The following is a 21706-nucleotide window of genomic DNA, read 5'->3' as shown; positions in this document are numbered from 1 at the left end:
GAAGTGTATTTTCAACATTTGGAAACAAAGTTGTGATAACACATTTTTTTTAGTTTTTATATAATCTTGCACGCATCGCGTAGTAAATTTTATGGTAAGTAAGTAGTGATAACATAAATTTTCAAAAAAAAGTGATTATACAATAAACGAGTTTGTTCATAAGGGTAACTAATAAACTTGTTCAATAAAAAAAATCAAGTTGATCGCGTTCACTTATTAAATACGTAAAAAAGATATTTAGCGGATTTCAAAATCCAAGTCCAATATGTCTATAAAGATTCTGGAGTCATTTATACCCCGTCTATGACCAGCCAAAGAAGTTGTCAAGGACATAAACAAGCAGCAGAGAGAAGGGGCAGAGAAGGATAGCCGTAAGTGCAGTCCAGAGAGGGAAAGTAGTACGGAAGCAAGTGAGAGCACCCATTAGAGTACAAACCAGGAAAACGATAAGCACTTCTGAAGAGAAATCCCAAGTCAATCCTCTTGCATATACTAAAGTCAATAGCACTGTCAGACCCACTACATTTCCCATCGTCACTTCTCCATATAACTGTACAATAACAGAATCAACGTACATTCAAAACATAAAACATAAAACATAAAACATAAAACATATACCGATATACAGAGTACTAGTATGAAAGAATCAACATTCAAAAGAAATTGTAACGAACAAGAAAGAACGGATAGTAGAAACGAACCTCACAAAACGCCAATGAAACAGATTTCCTCTTCTTGCTAGAGGCAAAACTAATAACAGAGACAGCTCCTTTGGAGTTAGTAATTAAGGGTAAGAAAACAAAGGAAATGAAGAAGGGAGGAATGTTGGTTGCTTCAGAGAAACTATGTACAGAATCTACTAATGGATCTGCAAAGGCAACGGTTATCACTGTCCCAAGCAAAATCAGTAATATTGCCTTAATTGTCGTTGCCTTGCGATTTTCTATTTCTTCACCCTTCTCTTCATCTAAAAAATCATCCACTAAGAAATGCTCTTTTGTTGCTTGCTGCATACAAAAATAATTAAACAACTTTTTAACTAATTCAAATAAGTTACGGGATAAATAACTTTATTTCATTAAAAGACTAAGTTAAGCGTGCATTATATTCACTTAATTATCACTAATCTGAACGCCTTAGAACTTATTAGAACTAACTATACCTTTTTTTTTTTTGAGGGGCTCTAAGTATACCTTATTAGAGCTTATTTTAATTATAAGTTGTGTTTGAATAATCATTTATTTATTTATTTAAATCTTGAGTTTATTTCAAGTGAAGTTTTTTTTTTCCATTGGGCCAAAAACTCAATAATGGGAGGCCAAAATATGGGTTAAGTTCTCATATGACTACACTGGGCCGAAAAAATGAATTACATTTTTTTAGAATCCGCCCCTGATTATAACTTATTAGAACTATTATTTAATATATATTTGTGAACCTATATTTCTTAAAATAGGCAGAATTAAGGTGAAATAAAAAATAAAAAAAAAACCCAAAATTTGTTTACCAAAAATGATGATGTCGGTTAAGTTATACGTAGTATGTAGTAGTTGAATTTATAAATAGTACCAATAAATGTTTTCCAGCTCGTTTTCTATCAGATTATTAAATACTTATTTAATTGTTAAAGTATATTCAATACTCTACCAGCAAGCTAGATAGAAAATGGATAACATAATATATGATGTTACAATTTATTAACATAAAAAGCATTAGCAAAATGGAGTTTAGTGTGATTTGTTATTGAAACAACATACCTCATCATAATGGCTCAAGTATTTTTGTGTATCAGCATCGTTGTGATCAATAGCCTTTTCACCTCTAACAAGAGCAAGGAACTTTGAGATACCTTGAACAAACTCTTGTTGATCAATCCGATCATCTGGGCGGTCTGTATCGAATTCCTTCATTACTTTGTCTAAAAAATAATCTTCGCCCATCCCTTCAAACTGCATCCCTACTACAAAGGCTCTGAGTTCTCCACTTGATAGATGGTTATCACCATTTTGGTCTATTGCTTTGAAAAGCCTATATAATATATATCACACATTATCATATCGTGCATTAATTCAAATGATAAAATGATAATCCGGTCGTCAACTCTAATTAAAAAGACCCTCGTTCTATTAGTCATATTTACTAATGGCAGTAAACAGGTAACAACAAGATAAACAAAGAACTTACTTTTCTACAACGTCTCGATTAATGGTACCATCACGATTGTAAAATTTTCCAGTAGCATGAGTTTCCAAATGTTTAAGAAATCCAGTCATAACACGCTTATGTTTCACATAGTCAAGCCTCCTTTCTTGGATCCATGGTTGGGAAACCTACCTCAAAAATTGAACTCAAAAGAATAAATAACTCTTTATATATAATTATATCGTATGATATGTTGTTCAGTTGTTGGATTAATCACCTGATATACACAATATCCAATCAGCAAAAGAAGAGAGACTATGAGGGAAATCAAGATTGAGTAGTGTCTTCCTGAAGTTGAATTGAGAGCATTTGGTAATTGGACAACAAGAAAAGGTACTACAGAGATAGCCATAATCCTTGCAGCATAACTTGTCCATATATCAGTTGAAACACCAGAATCTGAAATCACCCAAGAAATTAATATGCATGCGATTGCGAGGAGAAAATTACTAGTGGGCAATTGGTAAATTATGTACCTTGTAGATGAAAACCTTTGGTATCAATTCCATTAAGTGCTCGTGAATTTTGAATGTCACACTTGCCAACGAAAACACAACAACCCCAAATAACAGTCAGAAGCATAATAGTGGAACCAGCTAGCATTCCCATTCCAACTGAAACCTGCTCTTGAGCAGTTGTTGTGCTTCCAGAAAGCCCAGATACTGTACACAATATTATCACAAAATACAATTGCAATTAGTCCTTTTACCAAATATATTGTATAATTCCGTCAATAAAAAACAAAAATTGTATACTTAATTGTCCGTTGCTTAACTTTTAAAACGTTATACTAAGTAACACTTTTTCCCCTTAATTAATGAAATAGATTTCATATCATCTTCAGTAAAAACTTTTAAAACGATAAAGCTTGATATCATTTGTTACCCAAATCCCGTTGACACATGGATGTCACAACAATCATATTCACTGGTATGTGCTACCACCAACTTTTCTACTTTTGTGTTAATATTTGTGCAAATAGTAACCGTAAACATCTTTATGAAAGGGATGTAGTACTAAGTTTAATTCATCACTTTTATTGTTTACAGTCAAACAATGGACAAGACATTCTTTTAAAAAAAATCAAGTCTTAAACTTCAAACCGTTTTAAAATATATACTAGTTTTAGGGCTCGGACGATGCCCCGGGTTACTACACTAATAACATTTGCACTTATTTATTTTTATTTTCGCAATAATAACATGAAACGTGTTATTACTTGGTGGTAGAGACTTTATTGTTTAAACACAAGGTTGGGGTTCAAACTTTATGCAACCCATATTTCCAATTATTTTTTTAATGTATGTGAAAATCGCAATTAGTGAATGACTAATAAGTAGAGCGCCACGTATCACGTAAACTTCTTTACAAATGTCTTTTAATATACATTATAGATAGATTTACTATCTATCTATACTATACAATTAAAAAGTGTTTCTACAAACGTCTACATGCCACGTGACGCTCTCCCTCAATCAATAAGTCCATGCTATCAATCCAATTTCCTTTCAAAAAAGAGAAATATGATTCGCATAAGATTTTATCTTGCGACCTCTGGTTTCAATACTAGAGCATTATCCAATTGAGCTAAACCTTTTACCTGTTATCTTTATAATATAAAATAATTATCTTGTGGGAAAAAAAATTAACATAATTTCATTAATAAAATTAATAATTACTTGTTATTTACATAAAAACTCGAGCATCATCCAGACCCAAATACTAATTTATCATTATTATTTGACGGGGACGGTTTTAAATATTTAAACTAGTGACTACTGACTAATGAGTTTTTTAAGCGCCCCACTGGGATTGAAACAAAACTTGTTTGTAACTGTCCGGTCAACCATCCTTTTCTTTCCATCAAAAAAAAAATATATCCTTTTCGATTTTCTCAATTTAAACAAATCATGTTATATGTATCAAAGGGTTTTTTTTTTTACAATGATTTTATTATGCAGTTTTGGAAGAATAAATGAGCCACGATGGTAATAATAAATTACTAATGTGTGGAAGGAATTTGAGTCCGAGACTTATCGTACACATATCCTTAGTTTTAACCGATAGAGCAAAACTTCATTGGTTATCAAAAGTTTCCTTCAATAAACAGTACACTTATGTTAATTGTTTACTTTCACGGCCACGTGACTTTTTTGGATTATAAGTTTAACTCTTCATTTGAACATCAGGCATGTATCGTGTGCATAACAATAGCTCTAATCATTTAATTGTTTAACATTTAACAATGTATACTTCCTTCATTTTTTAAAGTTGTGTCTATTTAGTATAGCAAAAAGAGACCAATTAAGAGACCAATTAAGGAAATGTGAGAGTTAATTCCTGGCTCATACATGTATGGTTCAAGACTTCAAGGAATGAATATCAAATCCACTAGCCTTACCTAATGTTTGGTTTGACTTTGTGAAATTAAACTAGTTTTTGAGCCCGTTTAATGAATGTACAATTATATAGTGATTGTTAAGCCGTCTTTTAAAGTGTTATTTTATTAAAGGTTTGTGATTTAGTGGGAAAATATGATTTATATAAAGATGAAATTTGAAATTGAAAAAATATATAAATTAGATGGTAAATTAATATTGAGTGTTAAAGAGGAAGATGGAGTGGAAGAAGTTGAATGAATATATGACTCAAATAGTGAATTGATGTTGAATGAGGAAGATGAAGTGGAAGAGGTATTGAAGCTGTAAAATATTCCGTATAACAAACAACGTTAACAAATATCCAACTTATTGGGGGCCTATTAAATAGTGGGGGGAAAGATGTCTAATGAAGATTGCTGAACTTGTGGGGAAGCCGCTCAAGGTTGCTATGGCGACGCAAGGACGTGATCGACTGAACTACGCTCGAGTTATGATAGAGGTCTCCATGAATGGAGCATTCCCAGAGCAAATCCAATTTGAAAATGAATATGGGAAGCTGATTACTCAACCTATTTATTTCGAATGGAAACCAATAAAATGCTCCATATGTGGGCTATTGGGACACTATGTGACTACTTGCATGAAGGATCATCCACCTGTTAGGAGAACCTCTAAGCAGTGGGTTCCTAAGACAGTTGTGCCAACATTGCATATAGCTCAAGAAGCTCCACCCAAGATTCAAGGTGTGGCTCAAACACAAACTGACACAATATTTGATCCTGAGGGCTTCCAACGTCCTAGTAACCCTATAAAGAGAACAGTGAATTGAATGCTCACCGTCAAAGCATGGACAAGACTAAGGTTAGAAATCCTTTTGATTTACTTATTCAAGATGATACAACTATGGAGTTTGATGATAATATGCTTGTTCATGTGGATGAAAATGTTGTTCATGATCCCCCTGTGACCACTCATGAATAACATTCTTTGCTGGAATGTTAGGGGGCTTAATAACCCCTCTAAACAAGATGAGATGAAAAAATTTATTCTCCTCAATAAGATAGGCTTGTTTTGTCTAGTAGAAACAAAATTTAATCAGAACTTTCCTCATGTTTATAGTAGACTTTGTGATGGGTGGTGTGTAAGCTCCAATTTTTCTCTTGCACCTGGTGGGAGAATTCTAATTAAGTGGATTGACTCATGTAATGATGTGAATTTCTAACAATGCCATGCTCAGTATATTCATATTCAAGTAACACATATTCCTTCAAATGCTTGCTTCTACTGTACTTTTGTGCATGGAGAGAATGATGCCAGAAAAAGAGAAGCTCTATGGGGGGGGCCTTGTTAGCATAAGTGTTGACGTTACTTGTCATTGGGTAGTTTGTGGGGATCTCAATAGCATCATGTCCAGGGACGAGAGATGTGGTTCCCGTATCTCCCATAATAAAATTGCTCCTATGAATGATTTTATGGTCCACTGTGACCTCTCTGTGATGGCTAGGAAAAGATGCTTTTATACCTGGAATAATAAACAAGATGGAATTCACAGGGTTTTTACCAGAATTGATAGAGCTATGGTAGATGAAGCTTGGAATTCAAACTTTCCAACTTTTATTATTAACTATCTTCCTGAAGTCTCATTCGATCACTGCCCTGGTATTATTTCTCTCTCCAATGACATTGTGGGAGGTAGAAAAACCTTCTGATTCTTCAATATGTGGACTGAACATGGTGAAGAGTGTTTGGCTAGCCCCTTTTGATGGGGTCCTGATGTACCAAGTAGTTAACAAATTGAAAATGTTAAAAGCTAGATTGAAGGAGCTCAATAGGTCTGGGTTTTCAGATATTGAGTGCAGAATGCTTGAAGCTACTAAAGATCTTTATGAGTGTCAAATATTATTGCACACCGATCCCCTTAATCCTGATATTGTATCTAAAGAAAGGCAGGCTTCCGATACCCTCGGAACCATAAAAAAAACACTTTTCAAGCTTCATGTTGCAAAAGGTGGAAGCGACTTGGCTAAAGGATGGGGATTGTAATTCTTCCTTTTTCCACAGAGCTATTAAGGTAAGTAAGTACCAAAGTAGTATTCACTCTCTAATGAATGGTGATGGAATAATGGTTAACTCTCCCTCTGAGGTCTCTAACGCTTTCATTCAGTACTATACTCATCTCCTTGGCTCTAAAGTAAGTACAAGGATTCAGGTAAACAATTAGATGGTAGTAAAAAAATGGCCCTCTTATCTCTGAGGACCAAGCTAATTCTCTTTACCGTCCTTTCACTCCTGCAGAGTTAAAATCGACTTTATTCAGCATCCCAAATGACACGTCCCCTGGCCCTGATGAGTTTAATAGTTACTTTTTAATGCCTCACGGGATATTGTTGGTTCTAATGTTACAAAAGCTATTCTTGACTTCTTTCAATTTGGTAAAATCCTAAAAGAAATCAATCATACTTCTTTGACCATGATCCCAAAGGTCAAGCACCCCGTCTCTGTGGCTGACTTCAGACCTATAGTGTGCTGCTCTGCTTTGTACAAGATCATCTCAAAGATACTTTGTTCATGGCTCAAGTTGGTTCTCCCCTTTATGATCTCTCCTTTCCAAGGGGCCTTTATCGAAAGTAGACAAATCTTTCACAATATTCTTATAGTGCAAGATTTGGCCAGGCTTTATAAAAAGAAGGGTAACAAAATCAACTATATGATGAAAATCGACCTACGTAAGGCTTATGACTCTGTCTCTTGGGCTTTCTTGGATGAAATGCTAGACTACCTTTAGTTCCCAACTATATTAAAAAAAATAGATAATGATGTGTGTTTCTTCTCCTTGTTACTCTATCCTTTTGAATGGAGGTTTGCATGGTTTCATCAAGGGGACCCCCTTTCTCCTCTCCTTTTCACGATTTGTATGGAATATCTCTCAAGACTACTGGTTCATATTAGTGAACAGGATGATTTCTCCTTCCATTCAATGTGCCCCAGGCTGACACTATACCAGTTGTCATTTGCCGATGACCTGCTTCTCTTTAGTAAGGGTGATTAAGAATCAGTCCTTCTCCTCCTTCAAGCTTTTGCTACCTTCTCTAAACTGTTCGGGTTAGCAACCAATGTGGCTAAGTCTGCTATTTATTCTTGTAATATGGAAAATGAAGATGTTTCCCGACTTTGTGCTGCTTCTAGCTTCCAACTTGTCACTCTTCCGTTCAAGTACCTAGGCATGACTATTTCAACCAAAAAAGTAGGTGTAGATGAGTGTGCCCTTTTGGTGGATAAAATCACTGCTAGGTTGCTATGTTGGGGGACAAGAGCTCTCTCATATGCAAGTAGATGTCAACTTATAAACTTTGTCCTCATTACCCTTAACTCCTACTGGGCCAACATCTTTATTATCCCAAAAAAAATTCTTAAAGACATCACCTCTGTATGTCGTAATTTCTTATGGGATGGTAAACCTATAAGCTCAGGAACCCCACTAGTAGCATGGGGCACTATCTACAAGCCGAAAAGTTGTGGGGGACTTGGAGTAAAAGACTGCTATATATGGAACCTTGTTACAATAGGTAAATATGTCTGGAACATTGCCAACAAATATGATAGCATGTGGTTAAAATGGATATGCCATGCATACTTAAAAGGAAAGGATTGGCGGTCTTATTGGCCTCCAAAGACTGCCAGTTGGACTTGGAAACAAATTTGTGAGGCTAAGGATAGATGGAAACAAGGCTACTCCAGAGATAAATGGATCGCTAGCCCGGAGGGTTATTTTATGAGGAGTGGGTATGTTTGGCTAGTTCAAAAGCCAAACAAGGTTGTCTGGCACAAGTGGGTGTGAAATAGAGAAAACACCCCAAAGCTTAGGTTCATATGTAATACCTCATATTTTTCTATTATTATAAATATATTTTATTATATTTATAAAGCATTTCGTTGTATTTTTACAAATTCATTTCATTTAATGAGAATTAAATGCACTTTTGTTTTTAATTAATTTAAATATTAATTATTTCAAAAACCGTATTTTTATTAAATAAATTCAAGGAATTTATTTAATCAGGAATTGTTGGGTCGTATTTCAAAAACGAACTTAATAAACTTAAAGCCCGGTCATTTTGTTTTAATTAAACCCAACAAAGCTTGCAAGGAAATTAATGAACTAAGCCCGAAAGCAAGCCCAACTCAAAATTACCCTAACCTAGCCCACAAGGGAGAGAAAACCTATAAATAGACCCTCTCATTAAACCCTCACAAAATTTTCAGCACTCCCTCTCTCTCCTCACTTTCTCTCTCCTTGCGGCACCCTTCCCTCTCCTCTCGTCCGACCCCTTTGCTTGCAGCGCAAGGCACGCTGCCGTGCCGTGTGTGCTCGCCCAGCCTCACGCGTCGTGCCTCGTCCCGCAGCCCGCAGCGCCCCTTGTTGCTGCTGCCTTGTCCCTCGCCCAGCACTTCGCGTTCCCCTCTCTCTCTCGTCGCCTCGCCCCGCAGCGCAGCGCCCTTGCTGCTGCTGTGTTTTGCGTGCGCGTCGTCCCGCCCAGCAGCCACGCGAGCTCGTGCCCGCTCGTCACTGTGTTGCGCGCCCAGCGCCTGCCTGCCCCTCACTCCCTCGCGTGCTCGTGAGCACTGTTGTTGCGGTGCGTGCGTGTGTTGTGTTGTTGCGTTGATTGTTCGACGCACACAACACAATTAATTGTTGTGTGCGTGTGTGTTGTTGAAATGGGACAATCAAATTATGTTTTCAAAAATATTAATTTACAGTTTTCAATTGATTTAATTATTGTGATTGAGTTAATTATTGGAATGTTTAGAGTAATTAAAACGGTTATGAACACCGTATTGGGTTAGTATTGTGTTTTAATTAAAGAGATTGGTTTTGATGATTTAAATTATGATTTTCAGATTTTATATGTTATAAAGTGTGAATTTTTGAAGTCAAAACATGTTTTCGGATTAAACTATTGCTAGGGTTTTGGTTTCAAATTGATTTACATAATTTAATGTCAATTTAAATTATGGGAATCAATCAAAATTTTCAGAATGTTTATGAGCTTTGAAAAGTTGGTTTTTAAGGGTTTTAAAGCGAAAAAGTCAATGTTTTTATACTAGGACTTGAGTTGACTATTTGAGACTATTAAATTACCAATTAATGAATGATTTTTAATTAAACTAAGGGTTTTAGTTTCTTAAATAGTTGCTGGAAATTTAGTAAACATGGATAATAATTTAGTTCTCTTACTTTGTTTTATAGGAGTTGATTTCTAGTGAGTCGTGATTCGCACAGTGGCCCCCGTACTTAGGTATTCCGGGTACGTACAAGACTAGGGTGACCGCCCATCCCTTGAGGACTTTATGAAGTGTATTGAATGCGAATCACGTGAACTTATATGTTATGAATTCATGTTTGATGATTGGGAATGAATATGTTATTACGAATTCATGTTTAATGTTGAGAACGAGCATGTTATTATTATTATTGAATCTATATGAACGAGCATGTTATGAATTGAATTATGCCTTATAGATTCTATTGAACTATCATGTTATGGACTTTTATAATCGTTGAATTATGTCAAGCATGTTGTTCAAGTTGGTTTGCATGTATGAGTATTGCGCATGCAAGTTGTTATTATTATTATGCTATAGTACAGGATGTCTAGCATAATTATTGAGCCGGTCGAATATTGCCAGTGAGCAATATATATTCTACCAAAGGGGTAGAATATGTTAGAGAGTCTATGTGAATTTAATTAAGGACAATTCGTGCTAAGGGCACACCCCACTTGTTAATAGGCAATGTCGGGTTATCTCAAACAGTGTTTTTGAAAAGGAACAATGGGAGTAATTTCACTTGAGTCTATGTTTGATCACAAGTCCTAAAGAATAAAAATAATGAAGTGTCATTGTTGAATTGTTTAATTGTTCAATTGTTTGTATGTTGTGTCTTGAGTCGCCTTGAACATAATATACTAATTAACGTAAAGTGTAACCCAAAGAGCTTCAAAACTCTTGGAACGTATATACCTTGAGTATGAACAATGGGGGGAGTCTTGCCGGAAAACTTGTACTCCTAGAATGATACAAGACGTTGTTTCATTTTTCTTTTATGCCGTTGTGCATTGGAATTCCTGTCGGTATGGCCCGACTGTCGGTAGTAGCCCGGCTTATTTTGGTGTATGGTTGGCTCCCATCACCCTTTCTTTCCTTTTGAGGATACTTTACTCTTACCCGTTCGAAGCTACTTTTTATTAATCTGTGAGTCAAGAGTCGTGTCTCGTGTCGAGTCTTGTCTCCATGTTTACTCGTTTATTTTATGGCTTTTGCATGTGGATTATTTAATTGTCGAGTGAAGCATGTTAGGATAGAATGTTATTCTAGCTTTTCCGTACTCAGCTTTTGCTGACTTCGTGCTTCATGTCTTCTGGTCATGGCCTTCGCCTTAATGACCCTATGATGATCCATCAATTGCATTTGCGTTGTTTGTAGATTTTCAATAAAGCAGGTTTGTAGAGATAACTTGCGGGAGAAGTTATCATGGGATTCGAGTTGAGAGTTTTATGCTTCCGTAATTTATAAACTCTATTTCTATTTATAGTCATGACTAATACTACTATTTTCAGTTAATGGATTTCAAACGGTTTGTTTTAGTTTGGGCCTCAACGGTTCCAAGTTGTTTTAATGACCATTAACTATTTATTTAATGTGTTTTGAAAGTTAATTATTTCCGCTGCGTAATTCTGGTAAATAACCTTAGCCGTTATCACGGTGGCGGTAATATCTTGGTAATTCCTGTGTTTTAAGTTGGAAAAAATTTTATAAAAAGCAAGGAATTATTAGGGTGTTACATCATAGCATATGGTTGGTAATGGCTGGAAAGAACAAGGGACAGACTCTCCAAAATCAATGTGTGTGATAGCAATGTTTGTCCCCTGTGTGAAAAGTACCCGGAAAGCCATGAGCACTTGTTCTTTCTCTGTGAGTTTAGTGCCAATTTTTGGGCTAAAATCAAGGAATGGTTGGGCATTAGTGCTAGAGAAACCAATGTACATCAGTGTTTCAGATGGCTGGACATAAGAAAAGATAGTACATTCAGACGAAGTGTGAAATATGCAGCAGTAGTAGCCCCAATCTACAACATCTGGCTTCAAAGAAACACAACACTGTGGCAACAACAATTGCAGCACCCCGAGGCAACTGTCAAAAGCATCCAACCTAGTTTGATTACGAGAATTAGACAAATTATTGCTTGTTAAACTAGTACTGTGGATATGGGCTGGTTTTCCTATTATGAGTTTGTATAGCTTACTGTGCTTTCTGCATCTTTTGTCCCAAATTTTTTTTTCTCCTCCAGTTGTGTACCTCCCTAAGGTTGTTATGGCCAACTGTCTTTTGTAAAAGTTTCGGTTTCCTCCATACTTTAGGAAGCTTGATTGCAATATACTCCTTACTTAATTACCAAAAAAAATAGAAAAAAAAATATGGATGAAAGATAGGGTGACACGTGTCATCCAATTATCTATGAGTTTTCTTTTTAAATACTAGGTATAGATACATTACTCATTAAGCTTTTCAGCTCTTGTACACCCTCCTACAAGAAGTGGGTTATGACTTATGGGTAACATTTTTATCTTATAATAAGTTAATAACTCATAGTTAGCTCTTGTATGGTAATCACTAAAAATGAAGATGCAACCAAGACTCCAGTCTCTAGGAGCACACATTCATAATGTATATCTGCATATGAGCTTCGGATTTCAAGTTTTGGGGTTTAGGCTCAGGGCCGATCAACTACATATTGTGTAAGGATCTCGACCTTAATCTTTGGCTCTCAAATAAGTTTAGAAGATTAAATTTAAGTGAAAATCAATTGAATAAAATATACCCTTGTATATAAGAATGTAGTACATGCATGTTGTTACGGCAAGAAGTTTAACGATTGTAACATTCGACCTTTACACTTAAGCTTTTACATCACTTAAAAAATATTCCCTAAAGTATTGAATTAAGTCCCTCAAACAAAACAAAACAAAAACGTAGATATATATATATATATATATATATATATATATATATATATATATATATATATATATATATATATATATATATATATATATATGCTAACAAAAACAATTGTTCTTTCATGAATTCTCTGCTAGATTTAAATCTGAGCACTCCCACCCTCGTCATATTCCTATCCCATGGATACAATCATATATCTCTGATGAAGATAATTTAACATTGACTCAACTATTTTCAGATGAAGAAATTCACTATACTTTGTTTGATATGTCACCACATAAAGCTCCTAGTTTAGATGGTTTTGGACCTAAATTCTTCCAATTTTATTGGCATATTATTGGCCCAGAAATTTGCAAAGCTATCCGTGGTTTTTTTCATAATGGAATCCTTTTACGCCAACTGAATCATACAATTATTACGTTAATACCAAAAGTGGACAACCCAAATCGGGCTAACCAGTATCGTCCCATAAGTCTTTGTACTACTATATATAAAGCAATTGCTAAGCTGTTAGTCAAACGAATCAAGCCCTTCCTTAAGAACGTTATTGGCCCGTACCAAAACTCTTTTGCTCCAAATAGAGAAATCCAAGATAACATACTATTAGTCCAGGAAATTCTAAATATGTTTAACAAATCCAAGAACAAAACAGGATGGCTAGCCTTGAAACTAGACATGGAAAAAGCGTATGACCGAATAGAATGGGACTTCTTATGGGCAGCTCTGTCCGCATTTGGTTTTAATGATACTTGGATTTCTTGGATCAAGTATGTGTTACTACAGTTTCATATTCTTCAGCAGTTAACAGTGAATCCACACCTTTAATCACTCGTACTAGAGGATTGAGACAAGGGGATCCTCTATCCCCTGTTCTTTTTGTTATATGTATGGAGGTTTTATCTCGTAGATTGTTAAAACAAGCTAATGATAGGAACATGGGAATTGGTATAAAAGTTTCTTCCTCAGCCCCAACCATACCCTGTTTTCTCTTTGCAGATGATAGTTTACTTTTCTGTAAAGCCAAAGTAGGAGCTTGTGCAAACCTCCATCATACTCTACATGAATTTTCTATTATGTCAAGACAATTGATTAATTTTCAAAAATCATCAATTGTCTTTTCACACAAGGTTACTAATTCTAGAAAAATCCAACTGGCTATTTATTTTAATATGACTCCGAAATCTTTTCTGGGCAGATATCTAGGTGTCTTTTTTAACTCCAGGACATTTACAAAGCACAATTTTCATCACATTGTTGCTAAAGCAGAACAGAAAATGAACAGTTGGTCGTCTAACATAGTTTCCAAAGCAGCTAAAACTGTTTTAATTCAAAGCACTTGGAGGCTCTTCCCTCCTTTGCTATGACTACCGCCCATCTCCCAAAGACGATTACACATTCTTTAGATCAAATCAATAGGAATTTCTTTTGGAAACAGTCCCCCGGGAAACAAGGTATTCCTATGTTGTCTTGGGATAAAATTTGCCAACCTAAATCTCAAGGAGGTCTAGGCCTACGCAAATCTGAAGCAGTAAACACCGCCTTCCTGGCAAAACTAAGGTGGAAAATTTTAACAGATCACACTAGCTTGTGGGTCCAAACCATCTATACAAAATATTTGAAGCATAATAATTTTTTTGAATATAAGCTGCAACCTAAAGACTCCTGGATTTGGAAGAAAATTCTCCAAATTAGGCCCCTTCTTCAACAAGGCATAAGGTGGAAAGTGGGTAATGGTTCTGGAATTCATTTCTAGCTAGATAATTGGTGTTCCTCTACCAATTTAGTAACTTTTTTTAATTTTGATACTGATAATATCCAAAATTTGGACATGCATCACAATGGATCATTTTATTTCTTCAGACCGTCAATGGGATATCCAAGCACTCTCATCTTTGGTTCCTCCAGACATAGTACAGATAATTAGGAGTATTCCGGTTCCTATTTCTGATCTTATTGATGAACCTTGTTGGGGTCTATCCAGAAATGGTGAGTTCACAGTCAAATCGGCTACTTGGTTAGCTCATAACTTCTCTTCTAAAGCTAAATGAGAATTTTCATGGATTTGAAAACTTGATATTGCACCTAAGGTTAGAGTCTTTCTCTGGAAGCTACTTCATAATGGCCTTCCAACTCGAGAAAACGTAATTGATCGGAATATTTACATACCTACGTGTTTTCCTCTCTGCAATAGCCAACGGGAAACGCAAGATCACTTGTTTTTGCTCTGCCCTAAAGTTAGAGAGTTTTGGGCTTCACGTGTTGCTACGCAATGGTTGGGAACTCCCGTCCAATATCCCTCTGTCCTACACCTATTTCGTGACCTACGCCAAAACATTAGACTCCTGGTTAAAAAAATAGTTACATCACTCTGGAGTATCTGGAAGTCTCGTAATGCACTCATCTTTCGACAAACTCCTTTCTTCAGTATGTCTACTTATTCTAGGGCTTTTCGAATTTTTTCTGAATGGGGTATTCGTACCAAACTTGATTCTATGCTCATGGAGCGTCAGTCCAGACAATCCTCGTTTTCTCCCAAGATTATTCAAGTAGGATGGTCTCCCACAGCGCCCGGTGTATTAAAAATTAATTTTGATGGCTCTATTCGTGATAAATCTGGCACTGCGTGGGTAGTGATTAGGGATTACCTCGGAAATAACATTGTTAGTCGCACTTATAACCTAGGAGCTACTTCTCCTCTTGTAGCTGAAGCCATGGCCCTCCGTAACGGTCTTTTACTTGCCATAGAACATAATATTAGACATATATTTATTGAGGGAGATAACCTTCTGGTTATTAATATTTTGCAGGGTAAAGCGCAGTGTCCCTGAAAGATCAAATCACTTATCGAAGATATCAAGCAACTGTTGACTCGTTTCGACACTAAACACTCACGACATGTTTACCGTGAAGCTAACTATGTTGCTGCTTTAGGCCACCTAGTCCAGACTCATCAGGATATTGACCCATTTGTAGATAGTAAATTTTCTTATTTTCTTTCTTCAGATAAGTTAGGTTTCAGTATTGAGAGAAGAGTTTCCTAACTTTTGTATTTTTCCTGATAAAAAAAAGAAAAAAAAAACATTGTCCATGCTTCTAGTATATATCATTGATGAATTTCACTACATGGTTGAGATTCAAATAAATAAGGTACAAAAAAGATAAATTAACTAAAAAAAATTTATTATAAAAAATGCATGGATTAATTGCATATCTAGTCAAATAAATACATGTATAATACATAAAAAAAATATGGTCAATGTCTTAATTATAGTGGATATTATAGATTATAAAAAGAAAAGAAAATAAAATTATAGTGGCTATATAAAAAACTATTTTAAGTACAATTATTTGTAAATAATATATACTACTTATTATAAGATATTTAACTCATAGTTAGCTCTTGTAAATAACTCATAGTTAGCCCTTGTATGGTAAATAATATATACTACTTATTATAAGATGATTATATATTAGAGTTTGTGTACGTAATACGTGCGTGACATATGTATGTAATATGTGCCTAACATTTTATATGAATTAGATAGGTCTCGTGCATGCTGAATATTTGAAAATTATTATTTGATCAGCTTTTTTTTTATAAAATATTTAACTGAAATATTTATTCCTTAAATAATAAATAAATCTCGAACGTAATCATTTTATCATATAATATATAATTTTCACCCTGCTAGGTATTATATAGTTTATATGTTTAACATGATGATTTGACCAACATATTTGATATGTTTAATATGCTAATTTGACCAAAATATTGAGTTAGAATATTTTATATTATTGATATGACAATTTGATTAAAATATTACCAAAATATCTAATATATAGTATCATATTCCATAATCTTACAACTTTTTCCATATATAAACATTTATGCAGAAGCAGAAAAAATAAAAAAGAATAAAGTAGATATTTTTCTTTAGGAAAGAGTTTTTTGACGGGAAAAATTTGCATGCACCAAGAATTGACATGTGTCATTCCTGGTGTCTGTTTTAGTATAATTTAACTAGTATAGTACCCGTGCGATGCACGGTTTATAATCTAAATATATAAATTTATATCATCAAAATAGAGCTTATAGATATTCCAAATTAATGGTGGATAAATTTGTTATTTCTCATTCGGTATCTTATTTATTAAAACAATTACAAAAAAACTTGCATAGATAAAATTATTTTTATTCCCATTCAATACTTGTGTCAAGCATAAAGTTATCTCATCCACCCTTCACTTGGATAGGAACACCACTTAACACTCACACAATTTCCTTATCAACCTCATTACCGATCATTTAACACCTACCCACACCGCTTACTTTATTCAGTTAGAGATGATTTTTAGGTGGGGTGGGCCTGCACAACATTATCCGCCTAAATTTCTCATCATCATCTCCTTCATCCACGATAGAAACGATAGCCCCCCCTCCAATTCCCCTTCTCTAGAGTTACAAGATAAAATTCATCAACTCTTTCATCACCCCCTCCCGTGTCTCCACACCCGCCTCAAACCCACCCCTAGACTCAACTTTTTTTGTATGAGAGTTTTAAATTTTACAACTTGTAGATTCTTTGGAAATTCATTTGTCTGATTAGAATAATTGAGTAAATAAATAAAATATTATAATATGTAAGTTCGTAGTAAAAATTTCTTTATATTTTCCTACTTAATTAGATGAAAAATTAGCGACTCGGACGGGTCCAATCTAGCTATATCCATCATCGCCCCATCACCCACGACAAACAATTTTTTTAAACCAATCACCCACCAAACTTTCCCCCATCCCTGCTCATTTGTGGCGGATGCAGGGGGATCTCCCAAAAAACCCATCCCCTCCATCCACTCTATGAACGATACCCACCCCTCCCAATTCCCCCCTCCCGCGTCTCCACACCCTCCTCAAACCACCCCTAGACTCAATTTTTTTTTTCTATGAGAGTTTTAGTTTTTAAAACTCTATTATAGAGTCTTTGACAATTCATTTGTCTGATTAGAATAATTGAGTAAATAAATAGAACATTATAATATGTAAGGTTGTAGTCATTTTTTTGTATATATTTTCATAATCAATTAGATGAAAGATTAGCGACGCGTATGGGTCCAATCTAGTTAAAATCCATCATCGCCCTGTCACTCGTGACAAACACTTTTTTTAAACCCATCACCCACCAAACTTTCCTCCATCACCGCTTACTTGTGGCGGATGCATGAGGATCTATAATAGAATACAAATATTTTTTTTAAAAAAATAACTGCTAAATTAGTGCACTTTCTAAATCATGTTTGGAGGGAGTCAAATTTTATCCGATTAATTATCTCCAGTTCTCTATACTCTTATTTTCTTTTAAAAGTTTCGCGGAATTTATAAAATATTCGAAACCCCAAACTCCAAACCCTAAAAGCGTGATATGCATTATTAGTTTGTTTTTCAAATAAAGTATTGTACTTTAATATTTATTATTAGATATGATTATAAGTTGTGAAATTTTCAAGTGGTTAGCGCAAAGCTTGTTTATGAAAATTCGTTCTTGAAAAAAGCTCGTTTATAAAATTGGCTCAATTAATAAATGAGCCATTGACAAACAGTTCGCGAACACAAAATCTCTTAAATGAACCGAGTTTGAACAAAATGTTGAGCTCGGTTGAAAGTCCGAGCTCGTATAAATTAAATGAACATGAACAGGTTAGTACTCGGCTCGGCTCGTTTGTACCCCTAGTTAAAATAATACTAGAGTACCGTAGTTTTTTTTTATACACTCTTATTCGTATTTAATTAATTTTTATATTTATATTTTAATTATGTAAGTACAAATCAGTAGACTACTCTTATTTTTTTTTATTTTTTTAAATCCTACTACGTAATTCATATTATGGATTAATGTTTTATAAAAAGATAATCTTATATTTGTTACGTTTGTTACCAAAATATTGAAAGATAATTTACAACATACTCCGTATTCCCCATATGTAGAATGATCTTTTTTATTTTGGGGAAAATGAAGTCAAATATTTTTATTTAGTGAAAGTTAACAAAATAATTATAGAATCATATATTATATTTTTTTTATAATTTTTTTTGTAACAATAAGAGAGGCAAATCAGAGAGCGACATTTGTAAGCTCCATACTGATTTATTCTCTTTTAGTATAATAAATAGATAGATTTTGGTAATTTATACGTTTTTGTAATATTCTTAGGATGTTTATTATCCACAGAATCTTTAAGATTTATAATGACAATCTATAATATTTTCTTTGTGTATATTTTTCCTTAAATAAAGCAAAGTAATTTTGACCAATAATTTTAATTAACTTTTATTTAAAAGATAGGCCAATCAAAAAGTGACATTTGTCATCACCGTATACTAGTCTTATATGCACGCGATGCGTGCGAATATAAGAAGCATATTTTGTGTTATTAGATTTAAACCAGAAATAATAGGTAAAAAATATAATATAAATGCGATGCAAATATAAAAAACAAATAAGTTAGATAGAGCCGGACAGATATAAACCGATTGATTAAAATGGTAAGAATTAATTTAAGGGGCTAGATTGATAAAATGTTTCTTTGGGCTTATCCTATTGAGTAGTTTGTCATTACATTCACTATTCTATAAGTGGGGAGGATATTTTAGTAATTTAAGGGAGACACCAAAAGTGGATTTACTAAAATAATCCCAGCTCTTCACTTATATAATAGTGATTATATACATAGATATGAAATTTTATTAAGGAGTAGTTAGATAAATAAAGATTCTATATTTTTTGGTTTGATATGTTTTTTCCCCCCTAGAAATAGATAAATTAATTTGTTATATTTCATTTGAACAAATTTAACACAATAGTATTGTTATAATTGGCATTTGACATCATCATTATCATTATTATTATCATTATCATTATCATTACCCCATTGATTTAAAGAGGCTATGTAAGAAGTGGGGTAAATGGGATCGTGTGTACGCAACCTTACCCGTGCAATTGCAGAGAGTTTGTTTCCAATTGACCCAACAACGACAAGGGGACGACAACGGGACGACCATCTTCTACTTCATAAGGAAGCGAAGAGATTTTTTAAACCATTTTGATTTAGTCCATTACATTCTACAGCCAAATGAACAAATGAATCTTTGGCTCTATCAGAAATAGACCAAATTTAACATGAGATAACAAAAAGTCAAATAGCTTAGGTGTTCCTTATCGAACAAAGATGTTATTTAATTTTCATAAAATGAAAAAAAATAAAAAGGGAAAATTACCCAAAATGAGCATGCCATCTGGAAGAGCTCCAAGCAATGGAAGAAAGAGACCAGCGACAATACCAGGACCAACAATCTCCAACAAAAGTTCAGCTCCATTTGACAAATGAATAGCACCAGAGAACATTATGTATCCATAAACTACTATCGAAAAGAAATTTCCTAAACCAGTTTTAGTACATGGCAAAAATCCATAACTCTGCTCACAAGTAGTAGTCTCTGATGAAGCTAGTGATTTAATGGTTGGGAAACGAATGTAAGACGAACCCACCGTCTCGTTACCACCATCGGACACCAGATCACGGGTGGCCGAGACGACGGAAATGAGAAGAATGATGAGACCAAAAATTGGGATATAGCTAGTTTTATGATTTTTGATGCATGCCATGAAATTCATGGTGCTAATAATACTGTAAGGTAAATGACCAAAATGTTATGTATATGAGAATTTTAAGGGATGTACGTATGAATTATTGTTTGAATTGGTACAAATAATTAAATAGCAAGTGGCTTAATGCAAATCATGTTCGTACATGATAGGGAGATGACCAAATAAATAAATAAATAAAAGACGGGGAAATGACTAGGGAGGTTCATAACGTAATGTCAACGAAAATTTAAATTAAGAAGCATACTACATTTTCATTTTAATTTTAAAGTAGAAAAGTTGGGTTGTTATACTAATAAAATATGGATAAAGTATGATAAATGTTTAAAAATCTAGGTAGGTGTAAGAAAAAATGAATAAAGTAAGATAAATTGAGTGAAAAATTGTAAATATTGTAGTGTAAGAAGGGTAGGATAGTAAATGTTCATGTATAAAATAGAATAAAGCAAAGTGTTAAAAACGTTATGAAATGAACTAAAACATAAAGTGTAAAGATCATTTTAAAACGGAGGTAGTACGTATTAGTAGTTAACCGACGTCAATTCGTGAACTATGAAAAGGGGTGTACAATGATCGAGGTCTTGGCCTAACAGATAAGAGTCTTGAGACTGAGGTACACAATAAGTCTTATATTCAAATTCCGTCACCATTTATAATTTATTTATTCTTGTATCTTATTTGCGCCAAAAATAAAGAATAAATAATAACACAACACAGGTTCTTTTAACATAAACAGGGACAGATTATTAAGGGCAACGAGTAGATAAGGGTCTACGGTCTACCTCTTTAAAGTACTACTCCGTATGGTTTAACATCAAAAATCAAGTTGTACCTTGGTGATATTTGGTGTTTCATTTAAAGGTTTGTTTAGCTTTGGATGGTCAAAAGTTCTATCGGGCCTCGCGCCTAAATTATCCATTTTATTAGAATAATCATTTTGTTTTCTCTATGTACAAAAACTCACATTGTTTTAATAAGTGTGTACCCTATTGACCTATTCTAATTTTTAGATACGTCACTGAACGTAAAGTTATGTATTTAACACAAGTGTTTGTGTTGATCTTTTGTTGCCCCCCACACTCTTCGTCCACCCTTTTGTACCGTCTAAATTGCAGATGTTACTAATAAAATCACAAACCATGTACAACTCTTTTGTTTTTTGTTTTTTTCTTTTTGTTTTTTTAAGGGGATTTTTTTTTTCTGAAGATAAAATTAGTTTATCAAAAAAAATAATACAACATCTACAATAGAAATCAAAATAAACAAATGCATTATAATTTGGATCAAATGAAATTCTAATCCGGCAAAACCACGATCGTTGTAGATGAGATATGACAATGATGAATACCATCTTTTACATCGCTGTTTGATACTACAGCCTTCAACGAGGGGGTCTTTCGATATGTTGTAGTTTTGATATTGGAATAAATTCGATTCAATTGA

At 34.2% G+C, this 21706-nt stretch overlaps 1 protein-coding gene across 1 annotated transcript; it reads right to left on the bottom strand.

Moving 5' to 3' along the window:
- Positions 1-151: 151 nt before the first annotated feature.
- LOC110802423 (sodium/calcium exchanger NCL) lies at positions 152-20342 on the bottom strand. The gene is made up of 7 exons (XM_022007865.2): positions 19876-20342; positions 2679-2864; positions 2420-2601; positions 2185-2330; positions 1758-2028; positions 702-1007; positions 152-550 (listed from the first exon to the last, which is right to left on the bottom strand). The coding sequence occupies exons 1-7, from the start codon at positions 20270-20272 to the stop codon at positions 302-304; spliced, it is 1737 nt and encodes a 578-aa protein (XP_021863557.1). The 5' UTR covers positions 20273-20342; the 3' UTR covers positions 152-301.
- Positions 20343-21706: the final 1364 nt, after the last annotated feature.

The sequence above is a fragment of the Spinacia oleracea genome, chromosome 4 (assembly GCF_020520425.1).
Source record: "Spinacia oleracea cultivar Varoflay chromosome 4, BTI_SOV_V1, whole genome shotgun sequence".
Classification (NCBI taxonomy): domain Eukaryota; kingdom Viridiplantae; phylum Streptophyta; class Magnoliopsida; order Caryophyllales; family Amaranthaceae; genus Spinacia; species Spinacia oleracea.
This window is presented reverse-complemented; position numbering and strand designations above follow the sequence as displayed.